The 27,457-nt window shown below is 45.3% G+C and overlaps 1 protein-coding gene across 1 annotated transcript in view; it reads left to right on the top strand.

Moving 5' to 3' along the window:
* The first annotated feature begins 7,081 nt into the window (after nucleotides 1–7,081).
* The window catches only part of LOC137439254 (testis-expressed protein 11-like), a 35,238-nt gene continuing 14,862 nt past the window's right edge, over nucleotides 7,082–27,457 (top strand). The window contains exons 1-7 of the mRNA XM_078767977.1: nucleotides 7,082–7,158; nucleotides 9,674–9,825; nucleotides 10,073–10,158; nucleotides 10,871–11,008; nucleotides 11,109–11,211; nucleotides 11,585–11,721; nucleotides 14,115–14,200. Of these exons, the coding sequence (XP_078624103.1) occupies nucleotides 7,082–7,158; nucleotides 9,674–9,825; nucleotides 10,073–10,158; nucleotides 10,871–11,008; nucleotides 11,109–11,211; nucleotides 11,585–11,721; nucleotides 14,115–14,200 (779 nt within the window). The remainder of the gene's footprint in view (nucleotides 7,159–9,673; nucleotides 9,826–10,072; nucleotides 10,159–10,870; nucleotides 11,009–11,108; nucleotides 11,212–11,584; nucleotides 11,722–14,114; nucleotides 14,201–27,457) is intronic.

The raw sequence follows: 27,457 nt of genomic DNA, 5'->3' as shown, positions 1-27,457 counted from the left end.
GCCGAAGAGGAGTTTAAGCTCGACTCTCGTCAGCAGGTTAGGTGACAAATATCCTGTCCAGCTTTATAAACATTTTGCTTTTTGTACAGGAGGGGACTAAAAATTGTTGTTATGATTGTAGATTACTACTATTGTGACACTCAGCCATAATGATAATCCTTTCTGTGTGATATTCTGGTAGGCAAAGACTCTGCGGTTTCTGGCCCATGTGTGCCTACAGTGGGAAACTCCTCACTGCTGGAAAAATGCCCTCAATGCCATTGAACTTGCCATCAAGGTAAATGCGGTGAACACATGGTAATGAAATTTAATAATAGTCAATATGAATGGTTCTTAATGTAATGCCGATCTACTCTCTAGGAGCAGCCAAATGTTCCTGGATTCCAGCTGTACATGAAAATACTCACTCTGAGTGAGGCTCCTGATACAGACCTGATCTCAGGTGGGTGATGCAATAGCAGCAAGTAATGCCCCAAACTCCTGTTCCATAATTATTTCATTATCATTTCATTATCATACTCCTTAAAGCTTAAATATGTTTAATATAGCATATCTATATTTCCTTGGTGAATGTTTAGCATAAGCATTAAGTAATTAAATGTGATATTCGAGATGTGTCTCCTTTATGTATAGTTAGAGATAATCCACCCTTCTTCACATGTCTAAAACTATCACCCCTTTTGACTTTTAATTTTATGTTTATCCCTCAGTAATCTGTACTTTATGTGCTTTAGAACGTCTAATAGGTCTGGACGCAGCAGTTTTGACAAGAGAACGGGATAGGTGCCGTCAGCTGCAGTTAATTACCTCAGAGTTTTGCAGATTGAAGGGTCTTGAGGGGTTGCTCCACCCCCATACTGAGTTGTGGTCCAATAGCGAGTGAGAAGGGAGGGGTGAAGCACATCAGTGCTAGAAGAGGGTGCCATAGCTGACACCATGGTTCTGGACCACCAAAATAATGTTTGCTGAGTTACTATGCATGTTCTGGACATGAAGACTATTCCTGATGGCATCAGAGATGAGCTTTAGTTTTTCTGGGTCTTCTTTAAGACACAAAATACGTTTTCTGTTATGCCACTGGACCAAGCACATGGACAGAACTAGAACGGCACTCAGTAGAGCGCATGCACGTACCTCCGCCAAGCTTAACAGTCTACGTTTTTTTGTATCCCACCGATAAGCCAGATCTGGATCCAGACCTGAACCAAAATCTAATCGACTTGTTCCTGTCACCTAACCAACTCATTCATACAGTTTCAGCCAAATTCGTTCACAACTTTTTGAGATATTGTGCTGTACAGTATACCGTTGTTAGCTCCATCTCAATGGTGAAGAATCACTTTGAAAAATGAAAACATTCTCGTATCTGGATCCGGATTTGGATCTTCACCCAAATCTAATCATTTTGTCCTTGTCACATACCCAACCTCCACCAAATTTTGTCCGAATATATCCGCAACTTTTTGAGATATTGTGTTCACAACCAAACCGACAGAGATGAAAACATAACCTCCATCCACCTTCGGTTGCGGAGGTAGCAATGCAAAGATGAGGGATTTTGTTGGAGCAATAAGGCTGACAGAGAAACCAGTAGCATTGAAAAGATGGATAGTGTCGGGACCAGAGCAGGCAAGGCTACGGGCAGAGTTTGAAATCGGTATTCTACAGATGACTCTGTTGATTTTAGAAACCATGAACAAGGGATTTCAACTCAGCAATTCTTAAAAGACACAAGTGAACAACAACAACAACATGCATTTTAAGGCCATTTTCCCTGCAAGAGCGGGGGTTAAAAGACACAAGTCAATAAACTTTATCACAATTGCATCGATCATTGATGAGTAACCCTTTTGCCAAGGAATCGCAAGAAACTTATGGCCCTCGATACGCATGATTGTGTTGACAAGGATGTGATGAGCACATTTCGCAGCATGGAAGCAGTAGGTACTACAAAGTATATAAAATATGTTATTGTGGAGAGGACTGACTATGTCAATTCATGAGCCAATCAAGAGTAATAACTTTCACATCATCAAGTATCCCATTGCAAAAGCCAAACCCAAGATGAAGCAGGAAAATAAAAGATGGATGCATCAAGAATGACTACAATCTCTTCTGCCAGCTATTCATTTCAAGTCAAGTTCATCATCGAGTCTTCGACAAGTTATTCATGCATGAAAATTACACCTGGCTGCCAATTCTGAGTCAGCATGGAAAACTTTGCCTGTCAAGCGGCTAATCACAATTATTAGATCTCTTGCATACCTTCCAGCCAGAAGCCCCAGTGCATTTTGATGTCAATGTATTTGATTTTCCCTCTGTCGTACATGTGCATTGTGCATCCCATGGTTGATGCATCAACAGTTGGTGAGTACTAGGAAATTCATACCTTGGATCTATCGCCAGCTTCAGTGCTGTAAATGAATAGATTCACTTTTAAAAATTGACCTAAAAACATTAATGGTATTGGATGTATACAAACGAGGAAGACATATTGAAGAAGGTCGCACATGAGAAGAGAGGGAAGGGGTTCAGGATAAGTTTTACCTGAGACAAAGATGCCTGTAAACCTTAACGCACTTCTGCAGTACTGTTACGTATTACCTCCCCAAACCCTGGTTACAGTGCACCTTAGAGTCTGGAGCGGGAACACGGCAGAAAGATTTGTTATTTTGCTTTTTCTAATAAACCATGGTAAAACCACACCAATGCAATTGTAGAACAAAACAAGTAATTGCATTAACAACTCTCACATACACAATAATAACACTATTAAAGAAAATACAATTAAAATGTCACTTGCATCAAATGAACAATACATATGATGCTACCATCATTCCCCAATGCTCCCAAAGCAAGGAACTCATGATACGCCAAACGTGAGTGGGATGTAACATTCCCCAAAGTCCGTGCACGGATCTCCACGCTGATTGAAGATCGAGGTCGTGCAGAATGGCAAATGGATGCATCAATCAATAGGCAGGTATTGGCGCGACTGTGGATGAGGAGTTACGAGGTGAGAGGTCGATATGGGAATTGAGCCGGTAGGTAAACCAACGGCAATCAACACGATGAGGTCGATACGGAAATCCCAACGGCAAAACAAGATGCACCATGCGGACAGCCTCTTCTTCTTCGAGGGCAAAATGGCTTATATGCCCGTAATGGAGGCGCTTGATTTCTCGAACAATGACTCGCACTTGGTGATAAAACCTGAGACACAGGTTTAATTGCACTCACAATATATGACGATGTCGCGGACAATCCCTTTCACGGGAAGCCTCAACTCCTTCGCGACCAACAACGACAACAACAACAGGCATTTGAAGGCCATTTTCCCTGCTAGAGCAGGGGTTAGCCTTGCGGGCCCCATGACAATCTTCTCCATTTTGCCCTATTTTCTGCATCTCCCCTTGTTAACCCCCTTGCCCGCATTTCTTCTTCCACCACCTGTAGCCAAGTCTTTCTCGGTCTTCCCCGTCCTCTACTTCCTTCGCGACCAATATCAAAAAAGTCCGCTAACAGCCTCGACGCGATTCACGCTTGTATCTCTCTCCTGGCCATTCTCCTCCTTCTCCTTCCGGTTCTTTGCTGCGTTTTTTCTTTTTCCTCCACAAACATTTATTTTTACCTTTTTAAAGTCATCTCCATTTCACACAAAAATCTTAACAACAATATTACTTGAAACTAAAAAAATCCTACAAGTATATAATAACAACAAAGGCGGAAGTGACGGATCCGTAATAAGTACCCAAACAACAAAGAAGAGCTATTTGCACTGTTGAGCGAAGTCTATACATCGTCTATGGATGATGCAGTAAAACTGTGTCAAAATCAGCTGTGTCAAAATCAACTGTTGACATTCAGCTGTGTCTAAATGCAACAGCAGGCCAATGTTCGTGGCCGAGCATGAGGAGGCTGACACTTGAATGTGTCTTCATGTTGCCGATTCTGTGCAAAGAAATGCAAAGACTACTATGGTCAGCACAGTGGACATATATGTTATTGTAATCCTAGTGGGTATGTTTTTGACCTTACAAAGCTGATGTACAACTTTTGGGTAGCCTTTGGAAAAGGAAAGAACTTCATGTATTATCATATCAATTCAATCTGTAAAGCTGCACCCATGTGCTCAAAGAGGTGTTATGAACTTCTGTGGTGTATGGGAGTATGGGACTTCAGTGTGCAGAACTCTGCCAGTGCAGGAAAACTGTACTCTGTGAATATGATGAATATTGTTACGGCCCAGGGTTTCGGGGTCTACTGCGAGGGGGAGCCTTGGTTCCACCTGGTCTACTGAACCTGAGGCCATCGACCGTGGATAACTCCGCTCCCCGGCGGGTTGCTAATCAACCATGAATGCCAATTCGTCTACCAGATCCCCTAGGGTCCGCTGTCTGATTATCCTTTAACTGGGGATAACTTTCTAATCGGGTTTCACACCCTGATGTGCACCAATCTTATCTTAGTTTTAATCAGATGCAGCCGAGCAGAACTGCCATTGCACACCGGATATAGACTGGAGCCAATTGATGGGAACTGAAACACCACATCTAACCACTAGTACTGGCTACACTAGATCAATGAAGGAAATGGTATGCACAGACAGATTGGAAGAACATATGTAAGGTTTTTGTTTTGTTTTGTTTTTTCAAAAGGAGGCATTGAAAAGTATGTGGACATTCAAAGCAATGTGTTTATTTTATGTACAGCAGTAAAGGACATAAGCCATGCAATGGAAAGGATTTGTGTAATGTACAGGGAAAAAGGACACAGTGCAGAGCTATCCAGTCTAATTATCCCCTTGGTATAATCTTATTAATACAACGTTGGTGCCAATTCAGAAGCACACCAGTAGAATTTAAGGGAGAGAGAGAGAGGGAGATGTCAATGTTGGTTTGTCCTCTACCTCACTGTGTGAGGACCATAGTGTCCTTTGCTTCCCCGTGCTATATATGAATATGAATGATCGTTTTAAGGCCATTTTCCCCGCTAGAGCAGGGGTTAGCCTTGCGGGTCCCATGGCAATAATGGTTCCCTGTTTGAGGCAATGTTTTTATGGCCGGATGCCCTTCCTGGCGCCAACCCTTAGTCGCTTCTTACGATGCGCAGGGATACGGTGTACCTATTCTAAACCGGGGCACACACCGGGATCATTCATCCCAGCAAGCTGGTACTCAATTTGCCGACCTCGGAAGGATGACAGGCTGAGTCAACCCCCCTGGTGTTAATTTAGCGATCGACTGGGATTCGAACCCAGGATCCTAGGATCCCAAGCCGGCACCCTAACCGCTAAGCCAACGCCAGGCTGGAAAGGGTAAATGGGAAAAATAACTGGTTTAACTGTTTTAGTTATGGACTGTATAATTTCGGAATGTTCAGATCCAGCACCCTCATCAGCTAGTCAGTCCACCTCCTGTCCAGATCTCCTCTCTCTTCCAGACGTATGAACCGTGGATCAGACCCAGACTCCAGACTTGTTCCAGACGAGACTGACTGACTAAAGACCATAGACTCATAGACTGCAGACCATAGACTGACTAATCGCTGTCTGATCACTGCCTTTTATCTGTCTGGAGAGTGGAGGGGCTAGGCAGGGATCAGGATTCATTTACCTCCTCTTCCAGACGTGGCAGCCAGGGACAAAGTTGATGCGCTGCCCTGTTTGGCGCTGTCGCGGCACGCTCATTGGCTCAGATGGGCCTCTTGCTGATGCTATCATCGCTGCCAGTTTGCTGCGCTCACATCATCTTCAGTGATTTTTGGGCTTGGCCATGGCTTGGAGCTCGTCACCTAAAATGAGGCGGAAGTATTTTGCTGCGGGTTTGTGGCGAGAACGTGCCCTAGGAACCCAATTGGTATGGAAGGCAAGCGGAGGGTCGTGGCTGTCTGTAGGAAGTTACGGGGAAGTTAGCGCAACTTTGCATTTCCCGGTAGCGGGGTTTGTAGATGGTGGTACAAGGCACATCAACTTCCATACCTCCCTCGTATCATGCGGCAGTTGGTGACAGTTTTGAAGGTAAAGGCGGGGTTGTGGGTGTTTGCAGTTGTTGTGTGGTGAAGGTCTTGAATCTGTGGAATGGTGGTTAGCAGCCGGGATCGAGCGGGATGGTTGAGCGTGGTGGTTAATAAAGGTGTGAGGTAGGTTGCTGTTTCCTCTTCTAGAGGAAGGTAGTTGTGGAATGGTGGTGCGGAGATGGTTTGGAGGTGGATAGTGGTTATTGGTGGTCAATGCGGTTGCCTTTAGTGGTTGTGGCTGTTGGGAATTGGCATGGGAATTTGAATGCCGTTTTGGCGTGAATATGCAAATGAGCTGTTCTCCCTAGCTATTTGTTTTAGAGATTAAGAAAGAAAGAGAAGAAATCCCTTGCTAATCCCACACAATGCATATTGATCCATAAAGCCTACACAGAAGGGAGGACTATCTGTGAACGTTTAATAAGGAAATAACTAACGCTGGAGCCTGTATGTTGGTTGCCGTTGCATCTGTATCTATCGTGTTGTATCAGTATCCACCAACTCATGTTGTATTAATGTGTTTATGTACCGTATGTATGCTGTGTACTACTAACAAGAGGGATAGCAACGGATTGTACAGCCTGGAAAGCAGTCTAAGGGGCACCCTACATCTGGCAAATAAAATACATTTACTTCTTCATGCAGGTGTATGAATTAAATTGGTGCCCCTTCATATAAACTTTTCTAGAGCATTACTTGGTTTCTCCTAAGAACACAAGGGTACAGCATGCACACGATATTTTTTGAATGTCCCTTCTTTTCTGTTGTTCGACATTTTCTATAAGCTAAGAGAATGTCCCTTCTTTTTTCTAATTTGCCACATGGCACATATCCTTATATAAAGGGGCCTTTTCTATGCCCATGGCATTTTACCGAAGAATCTATAAATAAGAACAAGTGTTATGGCCTCAAAAATCAATGTTATAATTACAGTATTCAAATTTCATGGCATTGGTATTCAAGTCCAGAAAATGAGTGAATGATTGATCAGTTTGCCTGTTTCATTATTTATCTCTCACTTTCTTTCTTTATTATTTCTTTGTCATCCATATTTCATTCAGCCATGAAGGATATCCTCAAAAACAATCTTCCATCAGATTTGGTGTTCGATGCTGTGCGAATGGTGATGCAAAACGGAAGGTATACAAGCCCAGGGGGAAGATGAGAAAGTTGCATGTCCTAGCAATGCTGATCGGCTGTGATAAAGAATGTGTCAAATGTATGAGGTTGTTGAAAGCCATAAACAGAATTATATAAACAGAACTGAATCGTTGTCTGTCTCCTGGACCAAATATGTGTTTCATAGTCACCATTCTGTGACACACCATCTGAAAACTTGAGCCAAAAACCCACTCTCGACTATTGCCGGATTAACCTTTTGTGGGCCTGGCGCCAAACAAATTTGTGGCCTACATTTGGGGAATCATTGCAAAATACAGATCAACACAGAAGTAGTCTTTAATTAACTCGGCACACAGCTGTATATACGTTTTATTTACAATATTTACAAGTTTAAGTTGCAGATGGAGGTGGCTGCCACTAGGGTATCAGCATTAGTAGCCCAAGGGCAGAATCACATGTAGACAAGTGCACATAAAATAAATAATTAATAAAAAATTATGAATGAAACAATGGATGAAAACAGCCTGCCCTTTGCTGCTCCCACCAAGTTCTATACATATTTTATGTATATTCTAGCATTAAATTCTAAACATATTCTTTATTGAAACGTATTGTGATGTGTACACTTTGGCTGGCAGGATGTACTAGACCTAGAGGTATACACACTCACCTTTAGGCTGTCTAGCATGGGTTTGATTCCGACCTAGCTATAAACTTGCAGCTCGGTGTTTCATAGGCAGGATGATTCATTAGTGTGTGCAGTTCCTCAGATCAACGTTAAACGGGTGTCCGATCTGCCGGCATTTGTTGGTGGACGTTAACGATCCCATGGTGTCCTTTGCAGAGAGTAGGCGATCTATCGCTGATGGCCTGAATAAATATAAATTCCTGCCCTAACTAGTTGAGTGTCAGGCCTGGCCAGCTGGTTCGTGAAGACTCGGGCCAAGCTTCTCTCGGCCGACCACACAATAAAGGTGGGATAATGGTAGCTGTTAAAAAATAAGATCGCGGTGTACATAAAAAAAAAAAAATCTTGGTCGCTATGGGCCCCTTATGGTTGTGGGCCTGGCGCCGAGGCACTATTGTAAACCAGCACTGCTCTCAATGTTTTCAACTCGTTTAGACCCCCTCCCTAAGTATTTTCCTCCCTGCCACTTGCCTTCTACTGCAATGTCCAACTACCTGTTCTTTTTTGTTCCTCTGTCAGTCTGTCAACCTCCTGGCCCTTTGTTGTTGAGCTGTTTCATGAGCCTATATTAAACAAAGGAACTATTTATTAATGACTTCTCAGTTGCTGTGCATTTTGGATAAAACAATTGGGCTCATGGCTATAAAATATTATTCTTCGAGCATAAAAATAAAAAAAACAACAACAAAAAAAAACCACCTTTAGAGGCCATTTTTCCCCGCAAAGCGGGGGTTGGCCTTTTTCGGGCACCGTGGTTGTTGTTGTTTTTTTTTGGTCCCCTTTTTGAAGCAATGTTTTACGGCCGGATGCCCTTCCTGCCGCCAACCCTGTTTGTCGCCTTTTTACGACACACAGGGAATTACCAGTGAACTGGTACTCAATTAGCCGACCTCGGAAGGATGACAGGCTGAGTCAACCCCCCTGGCGTTAATTCAGCGATCGACCGGGATTCGAACCCAGGATCCTAAGCTGGCACCCTAGCCGCTAAGCCAACACCAGGCTAAACCACGGCTTCGAGCATAATAAGAACTATATAATTGCTTACAAGGATTATAAAAACAGTTTGAAATGTTTGTGAAATTTATTCCTCTTCTGCTATTACTAGTCATCTTTGATGATATGTGCAGTACTGTATATGTTTACAAATATAGATGAGAAACATGAATTGGCCATTTCTACTGCACATGTTGACTGCCTGAGGTAAGCGTTTTTGTCCAAAAACAACTGATTGGGAGGATCAGGTTAATGTCTGATGCAGAAAATATGGGCCTTGAGTGTATTTGGTGTCCAAAGTTTAGGGGGAATTAATTGTTTTTCGATTTGCACTCATATTTCACCTTTCAAGTCTGATAAATGTTGTGTGACTTGTTTATTTTGAAATCGATGCTACAGGAACACTACAACTCTTCTTCTTTAACGGCCACAATTATTCCCACATTCTTGTGGGGTAGTCTGGGGAATCTTGCCCCAAGTCTTTCACGAACTGGATAGCCAGGCCTGTCGTTCGACTAAGGTTAGGGCAGTAATTTGTAATTTGTTCAGGGTGCTGGCAATAGCTCACATACTCTTTGCCAAGAACACCGTGGTACCTTTAACGTCCACCAACTAATGCTGGTAGACTGGATGCCCATTTACCCTTCACCCGAGGGAGTACGGCAGACACATTGATGAATCACCCTGCAAGAGCACTACAGAATATCAATAACAAATGTTGCCTCGTAGTATCTACGTTCTTTGTACTTTCAGGGAAGTTATAATGCTTTAACCCTTGGCCAATCTCATTTAATGCTGATGTTTGTGTTGCTTGGATTTTAAATGCATTCCATGTTTTGTGCACATCTGCAGGGAGTCTGCTTGCAAGGCTTGTCTTCCTTTTGTGTGCGAATCCCTCAGCCACACAACTTGTGGCCTTGAGGTTATCTTGCTGAAGATTGAGGTTGCTTTACACTTTGGACACGAGGACGAGGCCAAAAAAGAGGTTGAGGATCTCATTACCAGTAAGTTGCTTACACGGTGACATCTCAGTCCTCTCTCTATGAGTATATGTAACCCTTTATATTGTACTCTTTATTTTCCAGCAAACCCTTCACTGTATATTTAAGGTCGTTTTGGTAGTCAGGGTTATGCCATCACAAAGAATGAATGACAAGCTTAAAATGTGGAATATTTTGGTGCACAAGATGAATATTTGCAGATTCCTTGTGCATGCCAGCATTAGCTACGTGATAATTTATCTTATCATAGAGCACCAGTCTGGGAAGATGCTGAAGGAATCGCAGTGGGACCATATGCACCTCTTGCTGTGGGGAAGAGCCTCGCTCCATATTGAGGTACACTACATGACCGGGAGTTGAATCTGCACTGGTATCGCACGTTTCTGGGTTTATTTCATGGAAGTTTTATCTACATTAACCACAGCCATGATTTTTCAAACTATGGGGTGTGACGTTCTATGCAAAATGCTGTTCCTTAAAATGAAGGGAATGCTCCTTCAAACGAATGGAATGAGGCATGAATCTCCAAAAGGAATTGCATCAGAAAAAACGTTGCGCATTTGCTTCCGTAGTGCACTAACTGTTTATTTATTTATTTTTTATGGGATATTGCCCGCCACAAAGCCATAATATGATCCCGGTGTGTACCCCGGTTTAGAATAGGTACACCGTATCCCTGCGCATCGTAAGAGGCGACTAAGGGTTGGCGTCAGGAAGAGCATTCGGCCATAAAAACATTGCCTCAAACAGGGAACCATGATTGTCATGGGGCCCGCAAGGCTAACCCCCGCTCTAGCGGGGAAAATGGCCTTAAAAACGATCATTCATTCATTCATTCATTTCCCGCCACAAAGCCTATAGGGCCACTCGAGGTGGGGGCTACACAAAGAAAACAAAAGCAGAACAACCAGCCCCTTGGATTGAAACAAGACAAATGTAAAAAGTTGTCTCTTCACAGAAGAAAAAGGGTTGGGAGGGGTAAACTAGTCTGCTTTGAGACAACAGTGCCTCAACCCCCATTGAACCATCTGTCGTTTTCCTGTTTTAGGCGAAATGCTATGCTGACGCACTCATATGGTACAAACTGTTGGCTTCTTTTTACCAACCTGGAGAACTGGACTGCAACCTGGCGAAACTGTATCGCAACCTTTCCACCTGCTACTTGGAGCTGGATCAGCTCAATATGGTTCTGCTTTTTGTAATTTGCAGACAATGCAAACTTTATTTGGAATCATTTTTATAAAACGTCTTGAAGTGATGTTTTCTTTTTTTCATGTCCAACACAGGCCAAGGAATCACTTTCCAAAGCACATCGGATTGAACCTGACAACCCAACAACAACTTTCCTTAATCTCCGGGTGGCTTTATTTGAGAGAGATGAGCAAAATGGTAAGATTTGGGAGAGGTGTTTACAGAGGGAAGGACTAGAGTTTCCAGGTAAATATTGTCTACAACTAGGTATTAGCGATCATGTCATATTGCAAATAAATTAACTGATAAAGGTAAAATTGATGGAAACAGAGAGGACAAGATCAGGCCGTGTTATACTCTGTAGAACAGCTTTTTCCTTCTTTAAAATAATACATTTGATCCCATAATTCTTAAATGAAATCATTGGGATTTAAAGATATACATTTTCGTTGGTTGTGGTACAAACCATTTATCACCCACACAACAACTATTTGTTTGTGCGTATCACCTTCGTTATTGCTCTACTTTCACAAATTTGCCTGGCTACCCTCATCCTGCTTGGCCTCTCTAGCTTTACGTGCCGTGGATTGTTTGGTACAACTTGCCAACCAAGAAACGGGTTCTGATGTCCGACTTGAGTCACCGCCGGCCAAGGACCAAGAACCCCCTGCTGACCTACTTTATCTGGCTGTACATGTTGCGCTGGAGGTGTTGAATATCTTGCACCCTTATTCTTCTTGTTTTTTTATTTATTTTCTGCTTCATATTACAATGTGCAAAAACATAAAACTGAGGACAATTTTACATTAGTATTAGTTATTTGTCCCATAATTACCATGTCACCAGCAGGTCTGAACATTCCCATATAATCCAGGTGATGTTTGATTAGGTGAAACAGCAGGGAATATGTGAGAAGTGATCAAAATGTTCAGTGAATGCAGTTAGAATAAAATCATTTTATTAAACATTAAATACTTACGTGATTAATCCTCTTCGAAGTACTCCCCTCCTGCACATACGCACTTGTTCCACCAGTCCTGCCACTGTCGAAAACATTTCCGGAAGTCCTCTTTGTTAATCACCTTCAGAAGGACTGTCGTGTTGGATTTGATGTCTTCGATAATGTCAAATCTCTTCCCTTTCCCATCGTTTGTTTCAATTTGGGGAACAGCCAGAAGTCGCGCAGTGCCAAGTCTGGCATATAAGGCGGATGCGGGATGACAGGAATGTTTTTTCCTGCCGAAAAATGTTGGATAGAAAGCGCCGTGTGGTGGCAGAGGAAGTTGTCGTGATGGAGGAGAGCCACCCATTCTTCCACTTTTCTTGTCTTTTCCGTCTGACTGCCTATCGCAAATGTTTCATACCTTTCACATCAAAAGCCGCATTAACGGTAGCACCTTTGGGAAGAAATTCTGCGTGAACCATTCCTTCCATATTAAGGAACGGAATCAGCATGACCTTCACTTGCAATCTGAACTGATGCGCCTTTTTCAGTGTCGATAACGTGGTTGCCTTCCACTGGGAGCTCTGTGCTTTCATTACCGGGTCATAGCCATAGCATTACCAGGTCAGAGACTCTCTGTTCGTTCACCTTCACTCTTTCATTCCTCTTTTCCCCCACCTCTGGAACAAACTCCCTCACTCTCTTCAATCCCTCTCCTCCCTCCAGGTCTTTACAACAGCTGTTCACCACCATCTCATATCTTCCCCTATCCAAAACCTTGATCTTTTCTACCCCTGTTAAAACACTCCAAATCCACCTCTTTCAATCTCCGACTTCATTCCTGAAATTCCTAGTGGTGTTAATTTGCTTTATACCGTGTACCTCTCCTCCCACCTCCCCTCCTCCCACCTCCTCCCCACCCCACCCCCTACCCCCCCCCCCCCCGACACTCTCCCTTCCACAGATCTACTGACGTCCCTTTTCTCTACTGTTGTTATGCTTGCGTGCTTTCCCCTCTCTCCCCCTCTTGTCTCCCGCTCTCTTTATTGTATGTTTTATGTGTCCGTGCATGTTTTCGTGTTTAATGTGTTGGCTCTTACACGAGCCTCGACTCTGTAAACAACAACAACAAAAAAATTGCCGTAAACCCACTACTCACCCGTTATCACCTGGGGTAAGAATGTTGGATCTGAAATGCATCAAACAAGTTGGATGAAATGAAGACACAATTTTCTTTTTGTTCACCTGAGAGGATGCATGGAACAAAGTTTGTGCTGATGCATTTTATGTTCAAATCATCTGTCAGTATGGCTTGAACGGAACCAAACGAAAGACTGATCTCTCTTCCGTGATTTCACAAATAGTTAAACGTCAGTTTGCTTGGATGACAGTGCTGACTTGAGAGACGTTTTCATCGGTTCGTGCTATTGATGGACAACCGCATCTTTCGTCATCTTCCAGCTACTCATTTCCTTCCCAAAACCTTTGAAACCACTTGAAAACAGTCTTCTTCGTTACAGCTTCATCGGCGTAGACTGTTACAAGCATTTCGTGTGTTTCTGTAGCCGTATTGCCAAGTTTAAAACAAAATTTAATGTTTGCTCATTGCACAAACTTTGACATTTTCTACAAAAGGGGCAGACACCACAAACACGTACTCATCACAAAAAGCAACGTCACGGCGCACTGGCATATAGTACTAATGGTGTTTGTTGTGTGCTTGCAAGTGAGAGGGTGAACGAAATAAGGCCCGCCCACTGACCTCAACAATGTTCACGCATTCATTACGAGTGGCACCATTCACCAAAAATTTTGATCACACCTTGTACTTCAAAATACCATTAGTGAGAATATGCAGACACGGTTAGATGATACTGTGCATCAAAATATACAATAGAGAATGTCTACCGTAATCGCAAGCCTTAGTAAATACATTTTTGGAGATATTCTTTCCTCCTATTTAAATGTGCTGATCAGTATTTTTGTGCTCTACTCATTTTTGATATAATTGTTACATTATCTTGTATGAATAAATTTGTCATTCCTTGAGAATGATTTATCAGGATATTTTCCTTTTAAGTGTGGAAGAACAGTAGAGCACCAAATTGATGGCAAGGCTTATTCGTGATTTTGATGAAACTTGGTTTTTTGTTCCTAGCACAAACAGCAAGCAACTGCTGTTAAAGCTCTGGAGGCCATTGTCTCCACTAGCAATTGCACACGAAAGACTCTGCATGCCTTACGGTGAGGGATGGCACCCGTTTATGCGACCTTTCACTCGTTCACAAGTAAAAGCTACTCGTCTCCAACATGTTAATCCATCAAAGTGTCAGTTGTGCGTAAGATACTGTAATAGCGTTATATTATGTGTGTCCCAATGCTTATGAATTACTTGTGTCCCAACAATGCCCTTCCAATAAGCAAGGTTTAACCTGGGCAAAAACGACATTAGCAATTTATCCAATTTGTTATGAAAATGTGAAGCCAAATTCAAGTTTTGCTAAGGCACTCGGTAGAGCTCATACCTCCACCAGGCTGAACAGTTTACGTTTTGTATCCCACAGATAGACCAGATCTGCATCCAGACCATAACCAAAAATCTAATCAGTTTGTTTTTGTCACCTCCCAAACTCATCCACCAAGTTTTGTCAGAAGCTGTCCACAACGTTTTGAAATACCGTGCTATATGTATCGTTTTTTGCCCATCTCTCAAGGGTGGAGAATCACTTCAAAAATTATCGGATTCTTATATTCACCAATATCGAATCAATTCATACTGTCAGACACCAAACCTGTACACAAAACAACAGGCATTTTAAAGGCCATTTTCCCTGCAAGAGCGGGGGTGAGCCTTGCGGTCCCCATGACAATCTTCTCCATTTTGCCCTATTTTATGCATCTCCCCTTGTTAACCCCCTTGTCCGCATTTCTTCTTCCACCATCTTTAGCCAAGTCTTTCTCGGTCTTCCCCGTCCTCTACTTCCTTCCACATTCATTTCCATCACTCTTCTCAACCAGTCACTTTCATCCTTCCTCAACACATGACCAAACCATCTCAACCTGTTTCTCTTCACAGCATCCATCGCAGACTCTATTCTCATCATCTTTCACAATTCATCATTTGTCTTCCTCTCTCTCAACGATACTCCGCACATCCACCGAACCATTCGCATTTCCACCCTTTCCAGCCTTCGTTGCTGCTCTACGTTCATTACCCATGTCTCGCTCCCATAAATCATAACACTTCTCACACATGCAGCATACACCTTTCCCTTCAGCTTCAACGACACTCCCCTCCTGATCAGCACGTCACTCAGTTTCCGAAACTTCTTCCATGCACATCTCACTCCAGCAACCGTTGCCGAGTCTGATCCACCTTCTCCATTTTTTAAAAATTTTTTTGTATACTGAATCGAGGCTCGTGAAAGAGCTAACATTTACTTCACAAACAAATCAACCAGACAAACAAAATATATAAAGAGAGGGTGCGGAAAACAAGATGGGGAGAGAAGGGGAAGCACACAAACACAACATTTGAGAGCAGGGAGATGTGTGGAAGGGAGAGGGCTTGGGGGGAGGAGGCGTGGGAAGGGGGGGGGAGGGAGAAGTATAAAACACAAGGACACCAAGGACTTCCAGGACAGAAGTTGGTATTTCAAAAAAGTGGAATTGGGGTGAAATTAGCGGGGGTAGAAAAGATGAAGGTTTTGGATGGGGGAAGATAAGAGATGGTGGTGAACAGCTGTTTTAAAGACGTGGAGGGTGGAGTGGGATTGAAGAGAGTGAGGGAGTTTGTTCCAGAGGCGGGAGAAAAGAGGAGTGAAGGTGAGCAGAGAGTCTTGATTTTGGCAGTTTGACCATAAGAGGGTTGCAGGCAGATCTTGTGCGACCTGTAGGAATATTTGCGGGACAGAGCCCAGAGAGAGCTGGGGGGGGGGGGGGGCAAGGCCAGAGAGGAGTCGGTAGAAGACGGAAAGACCACCAACCTGCCTGCGGTGAGTGAGTGAGAGGCCCTTGGAGTTAGCTTCATCGCGGGAGATTCCAATGATTCTGAATGCTTTGGTTTCAACAGCGTGAAGACGAGCTAGGTGTGAGGCAGGAGCACCAGCCCAGAGGGGAGAGCAGTATTCCATTGAGCTGCGGATGAAAGCCTTGTATGTGGTGAGGAGCTCAGGTGTGCCAAGGAAGGACTTCGCACGACGGAGGATGCCCAGTCGGCGACTGTCTTTGGAGGCCATATTTGAAATGTGGTTTTCCCAGGAAAGATCATGGCAGATAGTGAGACCCAAAAGCTTGAGTGACAGAACTTCTTGGAGAGGATTATTCAGAAAGTGGATGGGAGGGTTGTCCAGTCGGTCTTTTCGGAGAGACATCGTAAGAGTGTGAGATTTGTCAGGATTGAAAGACATGTTCCACTTGTTTGCCCAGTCTGTGATTTTGTTCAGGTCTGCAGAGAGTGAGGAGGCTGCAGACTGCCGATCTGAGGGATGAAGAATGGAGCGACAGAGAGTAGAGTCATCAACAAAGAGATACAGAGGATTTTCAAGAGAGTCAGAGAGATCATTGATGAAGACCAGAAAAAGCACAGGGCCCAGAACACTGCCTTGTGGAACTCCAGCCTGAACAGGAAGAGGAGATGAGAGAAACCCATTCAGGGCCACACGTTGACTACGACTAGAGAGGACGTCCGCCAGCCATGCGTGGAGATTTCCATGGATACCAAAAGAGGAGAGTTTGGTGAGCAGAGCGGGGTGCCAGACCGTATCGAAGGCACGTGATATGTCAAGGGAGACTGCTCTAATTTCCTGTTTGGCATTGAGGACCTCCATCCATTGTTGAGAAAGCAGAAGCAGCATGTCCAGAGTAGAGTGTCCAGGTCTGAAACCAAATTGATGATCAGAGATCAAGCCATTGGAGAAGAGGAAAGATTTCATATCTGAAGCAATGATGGATTCCATGACTTTGCTGATAATTGGGAGATGGCTGATTGGTCTGTAGTTGCTGGGATCTGTTTTTGCACCTTTTTTGTGCAAAGCGGTGATGTTGGCAGATTTCCAAGCAGATGGAAGATGACCTTGAGCAAAAGAGAGGGTGAAGAGAACAGAGAGAGGGAGTGAAAGAGCGGAAGAACAGGATTTTATGACCCGTGGGCTAATGCCGTCAGGTCCAGTTGCAGAATCCGAGTCGAGGGTTGACAGAAACTTTTCCACCTTGTCAGGAGGAAAGGACACAGAGTCCAGGAGCAGCTGGGTACGACCGGGTATGGTGGGTACAGAGAGGGATGGGTTTGGGACACAAGATTTAGAGGCAAACACAGAGTTGAGGCATTCAGCTTTTTCACGTGCGGAGTCAGCCGTGTGGCCATTTGAGGTGAGGGAGGGGATGGAGGGGGAACAAACACCAGAAACAGATTTGACCAGACGCCACTAGGATTTGGAAGAGGGAGACAGATAAGAGAGTTCGGTCCTAAGAACGGAGAGATATTGTTTCCTGGCTCTCCTGAGGGTGGACACACACTTGTTTCGGGCTTTGTGAAAGGAAATGAGATTTCCTTCCGTTGGATTTGCTTTCCAGGAGACGAAAGCAAGTTGTTTCTGGGCAATAGCCTCACCACAAGATTCCGTGTACCATGGATGGGAGGAAGGGTATGGCAACAGAAGACGAGATGGGATAAATCTGTGCATGAGAGAGAGCAGTTTGCTTTGGAAGAATTCCCAGGAAGAATTTATGTCAGAGGCAGTAGAGATGGGAGACCAGTCCAGATGATTGATGGCTGCTTGAAGACCGTGCCAGTTGGCCTGAGTGAAATGCCAGACTCGTCGACGCTGAGGAGGCTCTCTGAGAATGGTCAGAGAGATGTCCACTTTAACAAGCACATGATCAGAAGAGCCGATTGGAGCAGAAGAAGAGCAGCAGACATTTTCAGGGAAGTTCGTCATAACCAAGTCCAGAAGAGAAGATGCTCCGTTGACTGAAATCCGGGTCGGGAAATTGACAGATTGTGTCAGTCCCAGTGAGTCACAGAAGTCCTTTGTTGAAGAGCCATGGCTGGTGAGAGAGGTACCCACACCCAGCCAACTGGCATGGTGACAGTTGAAATCACCACATATGAGGAAGAGAGAGTTGGGATGGGTAGATAGAAGTTGGTCCATATTCTCAGACAGCGAGATGTAGATGGGGTCATCACTGTTTGGTGGACGGTACAACACACATATGAACAAAAGGTGGGAGCGAAGGGGAAGCCATAGCCAAAGGTATTCCTGGGGGTGAGGTGGAGAGAGGGCAGTGCAGGGCGAGTGAGGAAGAGAGTTTTTTATAAAGATAGCAACCCCACCTCCAGGACGAGGCTCAGGTCTATCATACTGGAGGAGGGAGTAACCTGGGAGAGATACCAAGGAATCAGAGACATCATGAAGGAGGAAAGTTTCTGTTAAGCAGATCACGTCTGGTTTGTCAGAAGCACGTCTCCGAGGTATCAAAATGTTTTCACACCTTCCAGCTTCACGCCGTCTCCAAGATCCAACTCAACATTTCCTCCATCTGCAGCGCCCTCTGTGCACACCTTACATTTGAATGTAGCTGCCACACTGGTTAATGACCCTCTCAGACCACTACATTTTTGATGAACCCACTCAGCGCACATTGTACATTGAATGGAGTTCACTCGGACACCCTTCCTGCACACAGCACACGGCCACTTCCCAGTTCTTTCCACCTCACCACATGCTTTACCACTTGCCATCACCTTCGTCTTTCCGATATTCACCTTCAGACCTTTTGTCTCCATACATTCCTTCCACTTGTTCATCTTTTCCTTCAGTCTATCCATACTTTCCGCAATCAACACCAGATCATCTGCATAGAACAACTCCCACGGTAAACCCTCCTTTACGTTCTGAGCCAGCACCTCCATCACAGCTGCAAATAGTAGTGGACTTAGTACCGACCCCCTGATGCACTCCCACCTTCACCTAAAACTCACCACTGTTCCCGTCCTTCGTCCTTACAGCTGTGCGCGCTCTTTTGTACATTGCCATCACCACTCTGATCAACCATTCCTCCACTCCTAGCTTCCTCAATGCCCATGTCACGACTTTGCGTGGAACCCTATCGAATGCTTTCTCCAGATCAACAAACCCAAGAAACAACTTCTGCCGCTTCTCCATGTACTTCTCCTGCAACTGCCTTGCAATAAAAAGCGTGTCTGTCGTTCCTCTTCCTGGCATAAATCCAAACTGCATTTCGTCAATCTTCACTTTCTTCCTTATCCTCCTCTCCAACACCTTTTCCAATACCTTCATTCCATGCTCCAATAACTTTATCGCTCAATACGAGCCACAGTCCAGAGGGTCACCTATCCCCTTGTATAGAGGGACAAGGGTACTCAGTTCCCAATCCACTGGAATGTGGCCTTCTTTCACCACCAGATTACAGATCTCTGTCATTCTCTTCACACCCCAACTTCCTGCTGCCTTCAACATATACTGGTCAATATGCAACAACATATTGGTCTTTCCCTCGTGGTCCCCCTGTGCTGTCTTTCCCTCGTGGTCCCCCTGTGCTGTCTCCCTCGTGGTCCCCCTGTGCTGTCTTTCCCTCGCGGTCCCCGTGTGCTGTCTTTCCCTCGTGGTCCCCGTGTGCTGTCTTTCCCTCGTGGTCCCCGTGTGCTGTCTTTCCCTCGCGGTCCCTGTGTGCTGTCTTTCCCTCGTGGTCCCCGTGTGCTGTCTTTCCCTCGCGGTCCCCGTGTGCTGTCTTTCCCTCGTGGTCCCCGTGTGCTGTCTTTCTCTCGCGGTCCCCGTGTGCTGTCTTTCCCTCGTGGTCCCCGTGTGCTGTCTTTCCCTCGCGGTCCCCATGTGCTGTCTTTCCCTCGCGGTCCCCGTGTGCTGTCTTTCCGTCGTGGTCCCCCTGTGCTGTCTTTCCCTCGCGGTCCCCGTGTGCTGTCTTTCCGTCGTGGTCCCCCTGTGCTGTCTTTCCCTTGCGGTCCCTGTGTGCTGTCTTTCCGTCGTGGTCCCCCTGTGCTGTCTTTCCCTCGTGGTCCCCCTGTATTGTCTTTCCGTCGTGGTCCCCCTGTACTGTCTATCCCTCGTGGTCCCCCTGTACTGTCTTTCCCTCGCGGTCCCCCTGTACTGTCTTTCCCTCGTGGTCCCCCTGTGCTGTCTTTCCCTCATGGTCCCCCTGTGCTGTCTTTCCCTCGTGGTCCCCCTGTGCTGTCTTTCCCTCGTGGTCCCCCTGTGCTGTCTTTTCCTCGTGGTCCCCCTGTGCTGTCTTTCCCTCGCGGTCCCCTTGTGCTGTCTTTTCCTCGCGGTCCCCCTGTGCTGTCTTTCCCTCGTGGTCCCCCTGTGCTGTCTTTCCCTCGCGGTTGTCAGCTCTTTCACGAGCCTCGATTCAGTAAACAAAAAAATAAAAAATCTCCCACAACTCCCGTCGGCCCTCCCGCTTTTCTACTCTTCATTGCTTTTATCGCTTCCTCAACTTGCTTCTCAGTTATCTTCTCTGCCGGTCCTAAAACTGGGTTACTCTCTATGTTGCCATCCCATTCATTCTCTGCATTCAACAGCATTTCCATATATCTCTTCCATCTTCCTTTAATTACATCTGGGTCCACAACGATTTGTCCCACTTCATCCTTCAAGCAACTCAACCCCATCACATCACACCTCTCTTTCGCTATCTGCTTTGCAATCCTGAATACCGCTCTCTGACCCTCTTCCAAATTCAAGCGTTCTCCGAACATTTTCCTACATGCCTCCTGCGCCTTTGCTACCTCTTTCTTTGCAGCCTTCTTGGCTGCCTTATAACTTTCATGCTCTGCTTTTTCTGCCCCCGTAACCTTCGCCTTCTGCCGCTCCTTGAACTTCTTCCTCTTCTCGTCAATCCTCTTTCCAACTTCATCATCCCACCACCATGTTTCCGAGTGCCTCGGTGGTCCTTTTGTCCATCCACATACCTCACCAACGGCTCCCAACAGACTATCTTTCATTGACATCCAACCACTTTCAAGCTCAACCACATCATCCTCTACCCTACTCAGCCTCTCTTTTAATGCCTCCCTTACTGTCACCTCTTTCAACCTCCACACCTTCATTCTCGGTTGGTATTTCACCCGCCGAGCTCTCCTCGCACCTTTCACCCTTATGTCGCAGACAACCAAGTGGTGCTGTGAAACAGCCTCCTCCCCCGGGATCACCTTTGTGTCCTGGAGGTGCCCCCTATCTCACCTACGCACCATCAGGTAGTCAACGGTTGTCGTCGACCCACCTGACGTGTATGTAACAAGCTTATTATCCTCTTTCTGGAACTGAGTATGACAAATCAGCTCCATCAGCAAATTCCAAAATCCTTTCACCTTCTCCATTTCTCACACCATATCCGTAACCCCCATGAACTCCCTCAAAACCGTCCACACTCCTTCCCACATGTCCATTTAGGTCTCCTCCTACCACAACAACTTCCTCATCTTTCACATTTTCCATCAGCTTCTCTATTGCACACCAGAACTTGTCCTCTCTTCATCGCTCCGACCAACCTGCGGAGCATATCCCGAGATGACGTTCACCAAGAGCTTTCCAATCATGATTTTCACCATCATCAACCTATCACTCACTCTAGTCACACTCACCACACTGTCTACAAACTCCTCAGAAAATAGGACACCAATGCCATGCACGCCCTCCGGGCACCCTTGCCACACAAACTTGTATTTCTGTCCCTGCCTACCCTTCACCATTCTCACACCACTTCCCTTCCTTTTCGTCTCTTGCACACAACATATGTCCACTCTTCTTCTGACCAATACTTCCACCACTTCTCCTGATCTCCCTGTCATTCTCCTTACATTCCATGTCCCAAACCTCAGAAACCGATCTCCACTTCGGGCATCAGACGTTTCGTCGTCATAAATGGAGTGATTTCCACCCTTGCACACAGACAGTTTGCAGACAAACACAGGTGGAAACATAACCTTCTTGTCCACTTATTGTGGTGGAGGTAATAAAGGCTCATTGATCATAAACATTTCTTTCACATTTCCAATTATATACACATATTAAAATTTATGCATGCACACATACATACTGTGATAAATGTATACATATAATACGTACACACAACATCTTGTTACGTTGAAGGAAGGGGATCCATAGTTAGAATTTACGAAGAATAGATTTGTCCATTTGCTCATGTAGATTAGATTTACTTTTGTAAGAAGGATCTCTCAGAGGTAAGTCATAATGTAAAACGTGCAGTGAAAAGGCAGTTATTGTCACCTGTAGGGAAGCTTAGAACAAGTTGTATGTGTTAAACCATCTGTTCAGGCAATGCCAGGTGAAGGACTTGTGGGCACAAAGGTGCCAGGGAAGAGGTGCATTTCGAATGTGGGCACAAAGGCACACTTGGAATGGGCACACCATCGGCCGTTTTGGCCAAGGACTGCAAAGCAGGTCAGAGGAGCGAGCTGTGGAGCCCTGGTGAGGGATGGAAAGGACTGAAAGGTGGCAATGGGTGGCTAATGAGAAGGACCCACCATGAATGAGGGTGGGCCCTGAGGTTATAAGTGCTGCGTCCGCGCATGCAAGAGGCAGTTCTCCAGAGAGTTGATCTTCTCGTTCGAGACACATCATCGTGCTCTCTCTACTTTGTCACTGATGAGACACTGATGTTTCACGAGACTGCGGACGCCCATCTTCTCGCCATCACATATCCTTGCCTTCATCCTGTGCCACGCCAACCTGAATGATACCATCATGGTACAGCAAAGATCAGCTCAAGTCCTATGCTTCCCCTTTGTTTTTTGTGCGAGTCCGGTATTTTGATGCCATTAGTGGGGGGGTTTCGTTTTATCGTATATAAGTTTGTGTGCTCCCTTTTGCCCTATTTGTGTCTGTCAACCAACAGATATCTTCCATTTATTTTTTGTGTCTTGTCCTTCCTCATCCCCCATATTGTCTTTTCAATTAGTCATAATTAAATGCAAGAAGCATCTTTCCGCCTTCTGCCTTCCCGTGTGAGCAACCGCAAGTTTTGGTTTTCATTGGCGCAATCCTTGAAGGAGTTAATACAATAAATGAACATAGTTTAAATTCAGATCGTTCGGCTCATTCGCAAGGGTCAAAGACACTCGACGTGATGGTCGACGTTGCTTCAACCAATCACTATCGACGTGACTATACATAGTATGTCTTAGGGTGTTCAAACATTGATGTATTAGGTGGCCAACCCAAATTACTACAAGTCATTAGGTTGGCAGCCAAACAACGAAATATTTTTACTTATTTTAATGCCATCCTAACAGTAACATGTACATATAAAAACATTTAGACATGAATACTCACTTGTAAATATAGATTTTGCATATTATAACTATATAATTATACATGTATAAATTTGTTTTGTATTTAAATGAATGTGGTAACTTAAAGCATTACTTAGTTAAATACCAGTTTAAGTTGCAGTAGTTGAAGAAGCTCGGAGCATCATGATCATGATTTGGGACTTCAAAAACACCCCTACTCTGACTCGGTAACATGTCTGTCTTGGAGCTCTGCGCTTCTTTGTCTGACTTGGCCACTTAAAAGCGCCATCAAAATCATGTCTGGCCTCACCATTAATATATATCAACATAACAGTACTGAGGTGTGGTATTGTTATTCTGTTGCGCAGGGCTGTCAAATGAATTACATTAAAACCTCATTCACAGCCAATTGTGACATGGGTAAAGGCAGCATAAGAGGATAAAGTTTGGCCATTGCATTGTCATGTAAAAAGGGCACAACCTCTTTTAAATTAATGCCTTTGCAAAATAAAGACAAGATTCGTTTGGACAGCTTGCATTGTGCATGAACATTTGTATGATTACTAAGGCTGGCATGATCTTCAAAGTGGGCACATACCTTGTGTTACGGATTCGTCACTTCCGTTGTTGGGGTTTTCATTCACTGTAAACATTTTTGATTCCATGTACTATTATTGTTGTCGTTTAAGGGAGATATAAATTACTATTTTCAAAAGGTAAAAAGTTGCTGTTTTAAATGAAACTGGAACCTTACGACGACGAAGAGGAAGAGGAGGAAAAAAAGGCAGAGCGAGCGAGGCGGCCAAGAAGCCTAGTTGCTTCGAGGTCTGGAGCGAACGAGAGTCACGAGTGAACTTTGGGTTTCCCAGGGAAGGGATTCCTGCGACAGAGTTGTCATCGCTGTGACAGATAAACCTGCGTGACAGGTTTTGCGGTCGATTCCGAAGAGAATCATCGTAGTGCCGTTACGCCATGAGAATGGGCCGTCGGCCATTTTGCCTCGCGCGCTTTGCCCTTCGCTCAAGGTTTTTCACTTCGCTTCACCCATTTTCACCACATTCAGACGTTAATCTGGTGTGCCTGTGTAACGTGGCTTTTGAGGGTGAAATCTGCGGTTCGCCGATTTGGAGCTGTGAAACGTCCATACCCGAGGGTGTGATTTCCCCGTCGCCTTGAGGGCGCCTTTGCGCAGCTTTGGCCGCGTGACTGTGACTGCCAACCCAACGGGATTCTGGTCTCGATACGACATCGTACGGACGATCACTGGAGTGGAATCGACTTTGGCTTGAAGTCGGAATCGACTTTGGCTTGAAGCCGGGATTAGAGGCATTGGGAATCTTCTTCTTTTCGCTCACTTGGAGCACAGTGAGTTATATTGTACGAACCTGATGGTACCATCATAGGAAATATATATTGGTTGTACAATTGATTACTATTGTTGTTGTACTGTTATTCTTGTGTGATCTTGATACAATATTTGTTTGTTGTTAACAATTGGTGTGGCTTCACCATTGATCTTTGTGTAACGAACTCAAGCAGACTCCATCGTGCCGGAAGCGGAAAGCGCGTTTATTGACGCGGTGATGATTCACTCGTGTCTGACGAATCAGCGCGTCCGATAAACCACAACAACAATGCAAATACAAGTCAGAATAATACGTTACATCCTCCTTTCTTTCAAGGAAGCCACTTTAAAGGAAACCAGCAAAGCAAATAACTCTATAAAGTAAAACTTACACTGAATTAATTAACAAACAGCATCACATTCAGATCACGTGAATCAATTGATTTAAATTTAAAGATCCAGACGTCTGGGGGGGTTAACCGCTCTGCCGCTCCTTGTGATGAACTTGGTATTTCTGGGAGATGCAGTGGCTCGAGGCGATGACACTGTTGGGAGACTTTGGGATTCAGATGCTTGCTCACTTGGACTTGGGGACTTGCAGCAGTTCCCCACTGGGGTGTCCTGTTGAGTGGTGGGATCAGGGAAGTCCCTCATGTCCTGGGAAGAGTAAAAGCGAGAGAGTGGCTGACTTCCCACCGGGCCAACATTGGCTGAATGAGGCACTCTGCGGAGATGGAGCCTGTTACGCCGGTACACATTGTTTGGGGTCCTCAGCAAATATGACCGGGGGCTGTTGTGGCGCGCCTCAACTACAGCCGGAATCCAATGCCTGGCCTCCGGGTTTGGCAACATCCTAACACTGTCTCCCGGCTGGAGCGGTGGCAAATCTGACATAGATGGCTTGTCATGATAGTATTTTTGTTTCTCCTTCTGTGTGTCAAGGCGTGATCTCACAAGGTGATGGTCATACCGCGCAGGCATGAGAAGAGTGCGGTTGCAAGGCAGTGTGTTTCTGGGGCGTCTTCCCATTAGGAGCTGAGCTGGGGACAAGTTTATTCCTTCAAGTGGAGTGGTGCGGTAGTCTAGCAGGGCTAAGTACTTATCTGCTGACTTCTTCCAGAGCCTTTTCACTGTCTGGATCGCTCTTTCTGCCTCTCCATTGGCACGTTGGTGCTTGGGGGACACAATGTCGTGAGTTATGCCATATTCTTTGCAAAACTGAGAAAATTCCTCTGACGTGTACTGACTTCCGGAATCGCTTCGCAGCTTCTCTGGAATACCATGTCGACAAAACTGCTGCTTGAGAGCTTCGATTACAGAGCGAGCTGTAATGTCCTTGAGGCAATCCACCTCCACAAACTTGGAGTAATAATCGACCGTGAGCAAATACTGCTTTGATTCGAAGTCAAAAACGTCGCTTCCAACTTCGATGAATGGAAGATCAGGCGTGTAAGTCGGCAAGAGAGGCTCCCGTTGCTGAGCGCTTTGATACTCTGCACACTTGCAACAATTCCGTACAGTTTCTTCGATGTCAGAGTTCATTGAGGGCCAATACATGACCTCGCGAGCACGCTGCTTACACTTGTTCACTCCGAGGTGCGATTCATGAATCAAGCTCAGCATTCTGGGTCTGAGGCTTGGCGGGATGACAAGGCGCATGCCTTTGTAGACAACACTGTCTGAGACTGCCAATTGCGTTCTGGAGTCAAAGTACGGACGGACCTGTGCTGGGACTTCCTTTCGGGAGTCAGGCCATCCACTTGCAATGACACCGCAGAGAAGGCTCATTTGACTCAGAGTAGCTTCCTGGATTTCGAGGTATTTCCCACTCGTGATCGCAAGGAACTGGAACATGTTCACAGGCTCAAGGTCTTTCCCAGCTTCTGAGTCGGTGTCCGGTAGAGGTGCACGGGACAATGTGTCGGGGAGCACCATCTCAGAACCACGGCAGTAGTTAACCTCCAAGTCATACCGTTGAAGCTTGAGCAACATACGCTGTAAACGCATGGGAGAAGATAGGAGAGGCTTCTTGAAGATTTCCTCAAGGGGTTTATGGTCATTATATACCACTACTGATTTTCCAAAGATATAGTAGTGAAATGCTTCTGTTGCATGGACGATTGAGAGCATTTCCTTCTCAATCATAGCTTAGCGACACTCAGTATCGGTCATACTGCGTGATGTGAACGCTATAGGGTTGCCATTCTGGAGCAAACAGGCTCCTACAGCGTTTTGGCTGGCATCGGCTTGTATTTCAACTGGCTGACTTACATCGTAGTACTGAAGGACCGGGGCCGAAATACATGCTTGCTTCAGCTTCTTGAAGGACAGCTCCTGAGCTGACTGCCAGGAGAACTCCACGTCCGCCTTGCAGAGATCACGGAGAGGCTTGCTTGTGTCACTTAGGTTGGGGATAAACTTCCCTAAATACTGAACGAATCCAAGGAAACGCTTGACGCCTTGTTTGTCTGTTGGACGTGGCATTTTCTCAACTGCCTTCGTCTTGAATGGATCTGGTAGCACTCCTTCTGCAGTAAGCAGGTGGCCTACATAAGGGACAGGTTCGCCGGATGAGGCATTTTCGGAAGTTTAGTTGCAGGTTATAACTTGTAGCTCGTTGCATAACTCGCTTCAGTACACAGTCGTGGTGGGTGATGTCACGACCAGCAACTAAAATGTCATCCATTACCGCTGTTGCCCATTCTATCCCTTCTAGCATCTGGTCCATGATTCGCTGGAATATCTCCGGCGAGCACCTCAATCCATAAGGGAGACGCAGCCAGCGGTATCTCCCTACAGGTGTATTGAACGTGGTCAAGAATGAAGAAGGCTCGTCAAGGCGAATTTGCATGAACCCACTGCGGGC

Source organism: Myxine glutinosa, chromosome 14 (genome assembly GCF_964187855.1).
Source record: "Myxine glutinosa chromosome 14, kmMyxGlut1.1, whole genome shotgun sequence".
NCBI lineage: Eukaryota > Metazoa > Chordata > Myxini > Myxiniformes > Myxinidae > Myxine > Myxine glutinosa.
The sequence above is the reverse complement of the archived record's forward strand: the minus strand, read 5'-3'. Positions and strand labels throughout refer to the sequence as shown.